Raw genomic sequence first — 10,106 nt, 5'->3', positions numbered from 1 at the left:
CCCCGCCTCCATGGGCACATGCGTGTGCATGCACACACACACATACACAGAACACTGTGGCAGCCGACTTGACACGAAAACGGTTAAAACTGCATTTGCCACTAGGCCACCTGTGCTTCAAACATCGAGTGCAGGGGTCCAGGAGTAAGACTTCAGGAACTCACCGTCTGGAATACCGTCTGGGACAGAAAACTGGCTGTGACTTTGCTGAGGTCACTCTCACCTCCCATCTTACAGAGGATATAACCATACAGGTTAGCGGCTTGGAGAGAAATCCCAGCTATCACAAGGGCCTGCTCACAAAGCAAAAGTAGTTCTTGTAAGAGCATGTATGGGAATGTTCCTCTCGAACCACAGAAGTGGCTCTGGTCTGTACCTAGTAACAACCAGACGTTTTTTGAGAACTCACAAATCATGGACACCTTATCTAGCAACAACAAAAGACAGTGCCATTATCATCCCATTTTATAGGGAAGAAACTGAAACCCACAGAAACAAAAGTCTCAGAGCTGATGCATGGCTGGGCCAACAGCCAAACGCCAGAGTGCCCCCCACTTTTGATCTGGATGTTTTCTCACAGAAGGAGCCAGATCACAGCAATGAAATAGAATAATTAAAATAGGGGTGGCTGGCGGTTGAGCGTCAGACTCTTGGTCTCAGCTTAGTTCACGATCTCAGCATTGGGATCCATGCTGGCTGTGGAGCGTGCTAAAAAAAAAAAAAAAAAGCCTATAAAAACTTAAGAACTCTGAGGCTTGCTTTTAGGAAGAGTTCTAAAGTAGGATATCACATGGTTTTGCTTACAACTTCTCTCAGCATTATTCACAGGAGTCTGAAAGGTTCAACCAAATGTCTGTCAGTGGATGAACAGAAAAAAATGCAGCATGGCCCTACAATGGAATATTATGCAGCCACAAAAAGGAAAGAAGTCTTGATAAATGCTAGAACACAGATGACCCTTAGATAGACTACGTTAAGTGGAAGAAGGGTACAAACGTGTTATATAACTCCAGTTACAGAAAATGTTGGGAATAGGTAAGTGTTGAGACAGGAAGATGAGTGCCAGGCATGGAGGAAGAGGGGCACAGGGGAGGTGGAAATGGCTGGAAGGAGGGTACAGGGCTTCTTTTGGGAGTGCCAATAATATCCTAGGATGGGCTGTGGTGCTGACCGCACACACTTGTGAATATACTAGAAACCTGTTGCGTTGCATGCGCTGAATGGGTGGATTGTAGGGTCTATGAAAGCTCAGCAAAGCTGTCGCAAATCAACAGCTAATAAAACCCACTTCTGCAATCCTGGTCTGTGCACATGGCAAAGCACTGTCCAAGTCAGAGTGTCACCTTACCAGCCACTTGAGCTTCAGGGAGAATAAGGTGCTGAAGAGGAACACGATCCAAATAAGCGGGCAGATGATGAGGCCGAGCCAGAAGATACGTGCTTCAGCCTCTGTGGCGGCAATGTGATTCGGAGAGGCCTGTTTGGGAGGAAGACTGCATTTTCAGAATGAGTGAAAATGGTTGCAAAGTCACTTGCGGTCCTCTTGGCTTCTCGTCCATGAACTTCCGCCACACGCTGGTGGCAGCGGCGTGCCTGCAGCGGTAGCTTCAGCCCTGCCTGGGAACCCGATCTGCACAAAGCCCACAAGGGACCTGTGCAGACTTCCCACAGCCTTTGCCTTGGTTCAACTCCTAATGGACAATACCTTTCTGGCTTCAAAAATCCAGTGGCTTTTCCCATCTTCATCGATCTGGTTCCACCAACGAAGGCCCACCATGAGTCTTCCCGTTACGTTCTGGGGGAAACGGACAGAAGGACTCTAAGCATGCCATAGGAAAAGAGTCATTGTCTTTTCACTGATGAACAAAGTAAAAGTCTCCAGTTGGTGTTGAACTTGCCCGGGGAGTGGGAGTGGGAGCAGAGGGGTCTGAGATGTGGTGGGTTCTCAAAGCCAGCTGGAGGCTTCTAATTTTTAACCAAGCTTACCTTAACAAGCGATTTCCCCGCCCTGCAACACGTTTTACAAAAAAATGCAAAGCCTACGGAGTTGCCACCCTCTTGAGATACATATTGGTGACAGTGGCAGTTGAGAACTGGACATTTTTTTCAACTCTGAAACAATGTATTTTTTCATACTCTTAAGTATGTATCTGCTGTTTAAGCGAAAGCACCTCTTGGCCCAAACCAGCCACATTCATTGGTAACGTCAGTGACATTGAACTATGGCCCTCGTGTTTCAGGAGCGATGGCGTCACGAGCCAGGGGGGCCTTACCTTCACAGACCAGAAGTCAAAGGACAGGAGGAGGAGCACGGTGACAAAGCAGCCCACAAAGCTTCTGCTGAACCAGTCACAGCACACATACGTGACAATGGCACTCACTCGGAAAAACAGATGGAAAAAGGTGGCCAGTGGGTGCCTAGGAAAGAACCCAGAAGCCCCCTCACTGCAAAGGCCAAGAGGGCAATCCCCGAACTCACTGGGTGGGTTCTGACTTGTCACGTTTTCCCCAGTGCTTGTCAAGCCAAAGTCAGGCTGCAGCCCTGAGGACGTCAGCAAATCACAAGTTTTGAGCCACTCATTATTATACTAGAACCTTTCCCCTCTCGAAGAATCCAGTACTTTCCCCCAATTTGATTCCAAATATCATTTGTCCTCTTCGAAACACAGCCACCTTTGAAGTGAAACAGGACAGTGGTCACCTCCTTCCCACCTGGTAGTGATAAGGACCAACCAGTTCCCTAAAGGTAAAGGTTGGGCTGTTCCACCAGTTACTGAGCAGTTCACATGCAGCCCACGGGGTGCCGTCTCCTGTCACCAAGGAACACGTGTTCTGGATAGAGGGAAATCCTGACTCACCCCACACCAATTGCTTTAAAGGAAAAAAGTCTAGAAAGACCAAAGACTCAAAGTTAGCTCAAGAACGAAGACCACCCACCCATATCCAGTGCAGAGAGAACAAATGCCCACAGGGGTCAGGCAGGGGATGGTGGGTGACACGGACCAGGCCAAAGACATGGCATTGTGTCCCCCCCCCCCCCACCTTTGGAATCCACCTCGGTGGAGCACAGGTAGAAACAAAGCTCGAGAAGGCAACAGTGCAAGCCAGGTGGTGAGAGGCAGTGAAAGCCCCACCTGGTGCTAGGGAGCAAGGGGCAGAAGGGCCTCCTCACCCAGTACTGGCAGATCCTTTAGTTTCACAAGGAGCCAGAAATTGAGAATTGCGACAGGAAAATGTTTTTAAATGATGGCGGCTAAGAATGTTGAAATACAGCAGGCTGGGTCTTACGCTGGCCCACGAGCCTCCACCTGGGTGGTCAGAGAGCCAGCAGAGGCGGAGTTGCATCAGGGAGGCACCTGCTTGTTCTCGCAAGGAAGGACCATGCCAAGTAAGCAAACGGGGGCTCATATGGAATTGTGCAGTTTCTGACTCTCAAGGGAACATGAACTTCCTCAGAAGCAGGATTTATAGTGACTTCTGCATTTTACTCCTGGTGTTCCAAAGGAAGGAGCAGTGCCCAAACCCTAGCTGTCCACCTCAAGGCTTCCCCTTTGTGCCTTCCAGATGCTGGCCTCTCCTGGCGGCCTGGGTGCAAGCCAGCCTGGGACATGTACCCGGCCCTGAAGAATCAGACGTGATCCCACACAGCCTCCACATCTGGAATGTTCCCAAAGATTAGAACCTTGGGTGTCTCTCGTATTTGTTTGTCTGTTATTACATTTTATTGCCTTTTTTTTTTTTTTTTTTTTTTTTTTTTTGAGAAAGAGAACATGCAGTGGGGAGGAGGGTCAGAGGGGGAGAGAATCTCAAGCAGACTCCACATTGAGCACGGAGCCCAACTTGGCACTTGATCCCACAACTTGGAGATCAAGACCTGAGCTGAAACCAAGAGTTGGATGTTCAACCGACTGAAGCCACCCAGGTGCCCCTTCTCTCATACCCTTTAACCCTTAAATCTTCCTGAGGATCTTTTAACTAAATGTCTTAATACAATCTTGCCTCTTTGCCCTGAAGATAAGAGAGTCCCCCGTGCAGTAACTGAAAACTTTTTGAGGTCAGAAGCCATGTCCGAGATTATTTTATGTCCTCAATAGCACCTGGCATTTAAGATTCTCAGCAAATATTTACCGTGTTAAGCCTTGTAATCAGGTCTATATTGCCAAACAGTATATTGTAGGACAGTATAGACTTAAAAGACGTAAAAGACCCACGTGGCCCATGATCCAGGGTAAAACCTGGAAGTTAATGCATATGAATAAATCCCCTGCCCACCCACTTTCGGCTGTGGTTTCTTGAAATGCAGAAAAATTCCCATTGTTGGAAGGTTCTTGGTTGGGTTCTTAAATGATGTCCTTAATGTGTAATGGAAAGTACTAACACCATGGCTACTGTCCTCACTCCGACAAAGCCCAGAGTAGAAAATGATGCTGACTTTGCTCTCAAATACTGCTTTCCTTTCATTTGATGCAGGCTGTCCTCAGGGCCACTCTCCAAGCCCTCCCTTCGGTCCCCCTCCGCGGTTGGCCCAGCCTGTGTCTGCCGCCAACGCCTACATGGTCTCAGACCAGTTTCCTGGTTTTGAGAGTTGCAAAGGTCATGGCTTAACATCTGTCCACCCTTCCCTGCTGGGTCTCCCAGGGTTTTCTCTGCTACCTCCATGGGCACAGAGCACACGCACACCAATAGTCATCTCCACCTCCCAATGCCACTGGCTTGCAACCCCACCCTCCCAGGCACCCACCTGGTGGCCCATCGAGAGGCAACCAGTACAGAGGTACCAGGCTGCCAGCATTCAAATCCTAGCTCCAACCTCAGACCAGTGCCACACACCCACTGGACACCTCAGTCTCCACTCCTGTAAAACGGGCATGCCAACAGTGGAACAGTGGCCACTTCATCGCTATTAAAAGATCAAGTGAAGGTGGCACATAAAAAGTGCCTGAAACCCAGATCGTGCTCAGGGACTGTGACAAGCTTACCTCAGCCACTCGAAACTGACCCACCTCCAAGGAGCTCCGCTGTGAAATTCCCCACCTGACCACAACTTTCTCTCTCACCAGCCAGGGGCAGACCTTCACCTCTGCAGGGATCCCCCACATCTCCTGACCGCTCCACATCCCCCCCTTCCCTCCACATCACCGAAGAACCTTCTTCGTTTCTTCACTTTAACAGGCAGTGCTTCCCACTTGATAGCAAAGCCCTCACCCTCTGCAGGCCAGGTAGGAGCCTGGAGGCTGACAGGAGGAGGGGAGGACAGACAGGGGAACAGAAAATGAGATTAATGCAAGGGTAGTGAAGGTGGGGAAAATCTGTGGGTACCTGGATGGCTCAGTGGTTGAGCATCTGCCTTTGGCTCAGGGCGTGATCCTGAGATCCCGGGATCGAATCCCACATTGGGATCCCTGCAAGGAGCCTGCTTCTCCCTCTGCCTGTGTCTCTGCCTCTCTCTGTGTCTCTCGTGAATAAATAAATAAAATCTTTTTTAAAAAGGGGGGGTGGGGAGAGTCTGGCTGGGTTTCTGTTTCAGTTCAAATCCATTTTCATGGATCTGGGGCCCACAACTGAGATCCCTCTTGGAGGAAAGCGCGGCCCAGACCCAAATTTTACAAGGAAAGCCCTGCTCTACACTGGATTTGTAAACTCTGGCCCAAGAGCCAAATCTGGCCCACTTCCTGTTTCTGTAAGTAAAGTTTTATTGGAACGCAGCCATGCTTATTCATTCACTCGCTGGCAGTCGGAAATATTTACCCAGAAAGTATGCCAAGCTCTCTGCTCCAGAGCTATCATGAACAATGATGAAATTAGGTGCTGTTCAAAACAAACCCAAATAAAGCAAATTACTACTAATGGCCCCTCCCCACCCCCAAAAAAAGTCTGCTTTCAAAAGCTGCAGGGTGGAAGCTGGCTGACTGGCAGGACCAATGGATTGTACTAGAAATCAGAGTAGTTTATCTATGGGGACGGCTGAGGGGACAGTGCCTGGGAAGGTACAGAAACAGGGCTGCTGGACACACTCCCATATCTTTTTTTAAGATTTATTTATTTATTCATGAGTGATACACAGAGGCTGAGACGCAGGCAGAGGGAGAAACAGGCTCCATGCAGGGAGCCCATCGTGGGACTCGATCCCAGGAGCCCAGGATCACAACCTGGGCCAAAGGCGGATGCCCAACTGCTGAGCCACCCAGGTATCCCCCACATTCCTATATCTTGATCTCATGCATATACACATAACAAAAGTCCAAACCATCTATTCAGATCAGTGCACTTTATGTACATCACACCTTTAAAAGTTTTGATCGAAACCACTACCCAAAGAGAAATCTTTGCAAATCACCCCAAAAGTTCTAAATGTGATCCCGTCTAGCAATCACACCACTCAGAATTCACCCAAAGGGGTTGAAAACTTGGGTCCACGCCTGCAACAGGACACAGATATTCGCAGCAGTGTTATGCATCATTGCCCCAAACTGGGAGCAATCCAGGATGTCCTTACCAGGTGAATGGATAAACTGTGGTGCATCCCACAAAGTGGCATATTACCGAGCACTAAAGGGAAGTGAGCTCTCGGGACGCCTGGATGGCTCAGCAGTTGAGCGTCAAGCCGTGAAAAGATGAGGAACCTTAAATGTGTATTACACAATGAAAGAAGCCAGTCTGGGATGGCTGCATACTATAGGACTCCAACAGTAGGATATTCTGGAAAATACTAGAAATACTATGCACACAGTAAAAAATAAATAAATAAAAAATAAAAATAAAAGGCTGCCAAAGGTCAGTAGGGGAGGGAAGGGATGAATAAGCAAAGCAGAGGGGACTTTCATGGCAGTGAAACTACTCTATATGACACAATAATGGTGGGTCGTTGTCATTACATGTGTCAAAGCCCAGGCAATGCACAGGGATAAAACTTTACATAAATGGCTTTAGGTAACAATGCTGCGTTGGCTCAGCATTTGTAATAAATATAAGACACTAATGCAAGATGTTAGTAGGAGGAAGTTTGGGGTGGGGGGACTTATGGGAAATCTGTACTTTTTGCTGTTTTCCTGTAAACCTAAAAGTACTCTAAAAAATGGACACAGGCAGTGGGTGGGGGTGTGTCTAAACAGTAAATAGGGTAAAATCAGGGAAAGAAAGGTGTCCCATAGGCACACATATCTTCTTTCACATAAACTTTCCCCCCCCATAAACTACTAAAGCAAGTCTGACCCGAGAGGAAAGGCGGGTGTAATCCTAAAGTCAGCAAGGATCAAACAGCATCCTAAAGCGTTGTCCTTCATTGCACTGTTTAAATTACTTTGAAAACCCGTGCTCTGGTTTTTAAAGACTGTCTCTGGCTTTAATTCCTCAGCAAACAACCTATTTTAAGCTCTCTTCCTTTAAAAACCTCACTCTCAAAAAAAAAATTAAATAATAAATTAATAAATAATAAATAAATAAATAAATAAATAAATAAACAAACAAACAAACAAACTCACTCACTCACTCTCCAGACACTCTGGAAAGCTCTCTGCTTTTCACCAGGACAAAGGTTGAGGAAAGACTTAACCTTTCCTCCTTGGCTTGCTTTTGCCACTTAAAACAAAAAAACCCCAAGCATCTGAGATGATGCCTAGGATCTGCTTCCCAACAAGCCGAGGCCCCCAGAATGGATGGGGGAGAAGAGGAAGTCAGCCACGTGCTGATCCTGACGGAGGCTCACTGTTCCCCATACTTTGAAGTCAATCTGAATTTAAAAAGTAGAAAAATAAAGAAATCAGAGGGAGCCTCCACTTTGCATTGAGGCAAGACATCTTTCAGAATAAACCAAGCCCATGCATGGGCTGATATTCTGGGGGCTCTCTGTGGTCAACATAAAAAATCCAGACCTAAAAATCCCCAATTGAGTAATTGGCCATCACAGTTGGATGCATGAGGAAAATTTCAGAAAGCAGGTCCTTCCTTCTGGACTTACCAGTTCTTCTGCAAAAAAACAAAACAAAAACAAAAACAAAAAAAACCATAGTGGGGAGACGGGGAGAGGCCACCCCTACTTGGAACATAGATGCGCACCGGGCCCCCACCTGGACAGAGCGGGCCGTGAGAGCCAGAGCCAGCCACGCATTCGCACGCCATCCTTGCCCTTGCAGGTACACGGCCCGGGGCAACGTACTACCATCCAGGGCCTTGGTGTACTCATCTGTGAAGTGGGAGGACAACATCAACCCTAGGTGCCTGAGGTTCCCGGAGAGGAAATACCTAGGCCACCAGGCCAGAGGGGACCTTGGGTGGCTGTGGCTGCTCACTCCACTTACTGTCTCTCATTCATTGTCACGATTTTTGAGAGAAGTGACGGGCGGGGGGGGGGGGGGGGGCGGCGGGGAGCCTTGGCCAGTGGTGCTCTTTTTGGACATCCCGTGTCAGAGGTTTTCCCCCACTGTTAAAAACGAACAGGGTGCTGCTATTTATTTCTTCAGCCCAACGCCCACTTAGAGTCAGGTGGCTCTTCCGCTCACGGCGGTGGCCGCCAGGAAGATGCGGGAGGAAGGGGACCCCCATGCGCTGGGGGAGACAGCTAAGGCACCACCTGCCCCTCCCTCAGCCTCTTCCCTTGCCTACCGGGACCTTGTTAGAAATGCAGGATCAGGGGATTCCCCCCGCCCCCAGACTTCCTAAGCCCAAATCTGAGTTTTAATAAGACCGCGGGGGGACTCACAAGTGAGGGGCCCTCCTCCATCCCATCTGCAAGGGAAACTCAGCTTGAGGAACAAAGCAGAGGGAGGCTGGAGGGACCCACACCTCGGAGAGCAGAGACCCCGATATGGCCTGCTGAAGCCCGTGGGCCTGGCAAGCTGCAGGGCAGGGGGTAAGCATCTGGGCGGAACCTGGTTTTTCTCTTCTAGAACGCCCCAGAGGCAGTGTTAGCACCCCTGTCCTTCAGACTCTGGCCTCTTGCTTCAAATGACAGCACATCCCCCTCCACTCCTAGGATCTCAGCCCAGGACAGGCAGGTTTGTAGACACCTGGGATGTCTGTGTCCTCATTGCTTCCATTCAAAGGGCAGCATGATAGAGGTCTGCGTGTGGAAGCAAAACAAAACAACCCAAAAACCAAAAAAATAAAATAAAATAAAATAAAACAACAACTAAAAAACCAGACTTCCCTCTGGTCACCAGGGTTTTAACTCTTGTTTCTGTTCTTTATTTCTTCTTAAAGAGACATCCCAACTTTAGAGGCTGGACAGGCTTAGTGGCAAATCCAAGTGAACCCCCCAGGGCTGAGTCAGCAGGGACGGGGGGCTGCTCAGCCTAGGCTGGGCCCTGCTGTGGGGGATCCTCCCCTCTTCTCCTGGGGGGGGGCACCTCAACATGGCCCAGAGTTTTCAAAACACCTAGAAGCCAAGGAGCTGAAAAACCTGTCTTCGAACAAAAACTTGGCACACGCATGTTCGTAAGAGCACTAAAGGGAAGTGAGCTCACCATCCTCAAAAGGTGGAAACCCGTGTCCCTTACCAGATGAACAAAGTGTGACCGACCTGTCCACACAGTGGGACGTTACCCTGCTGTAAACAAGAATGAGGCAGGGACGCACGCGCCCATGAGGACAGACCTGGAAAACATGAGGCTTAGTCACAGAAGCACAGGTAGTGTAGGACTGTGCTGAGAAGAGGCCATGGAGCGGGCAGGTGGGTAGGACGGCCCGGGGCCTTGGTGTGGGCTGGTAGGAACGTTCTGGAGACAGATGGTGGTGATGGTGGCATAGCAGTGGGAACCTATTTACCACTGCTCCACAGTACACGAGAAAATGATGAAGACGGGGGTGCCTGGGTGGCTCAGTCCGTTAAGCACCTGCCTTTGGCTCAGATCATGATCTCAGGGTCCTGGGATGGAGCCCCATGTAGGGCTCCCTGCCCAGCAGGCAGCCTGCCTCTCCCTCCATCTGCCTCTCCCTCCTGCTTGTGTGTTCTCTCTGTTAAATAGTCTTTTTTTTTTTAATGGTGAAAATGGTAAATTTTAGATTAGGCCTATTTCACCACAATAAAAAAATGTGGCAAAAGTTAAAAAAGGGAATGAAGCCGTACTGGCCAATGCTATAACATGAAGGAGTCTGGAAAATATGATCGT

At 48.9% G+C, this 10,106-nt stretch overlaps 1 protein-coding gene across 1 annotated transcript in view; it reads right to left on the bottom strand.

Moving 5' to 3' along the window:
* TVP23A (trans-golgi network vesicle protein 23 homolog A) overlaps window positions 1-10,106 on the bottom strand; it is a 31,752-nt gene that overhangs the window by 2,678 nt on the left and 18,968 nt on the right. Inside the window, exons 3-6 of the mRNA XM_038540395.1 lie at window positions 2,274-2,418; window positions 1,706-1,795; window positions 1,349-1,477; window positions 165-293 (exon numbers count right to left, since the gene is read on the bottom strand). Of these exons, the coding sequence (XP_038396323.1) occupies window positions 165-293; window positions 1,349-1,477; window positions 1,706-1,795; window positions 2,274-2,418 (493 nt within the window). The remainder of the gene's footprint in view (window positions 1-164; window positions 294-1,348; window positions 1,478-1,705; window positions 1,796-2,273; window positions 2,419-10,106) is intronic.

This window comes from Canis lupus, chromosome 6, assembly GCF_011100685.1.
Source record: "Canis lupus familiaris isolate Mischka breed German Shepherd chromosome 6, alternate assembly UU_Cfam_GSD_1.0, whole genome shotgun sequence".
NCBI classification, from domain to species: Eukaryota; Metazoa; Chordata; class Mammalia; order Carnivora; family Canidae; genus Canis; species Canis lupus.
Note: the sequence above shows the minus strand (reverse complement) of the source record. Positions and strands in the feature narration are given on the sequence as shown.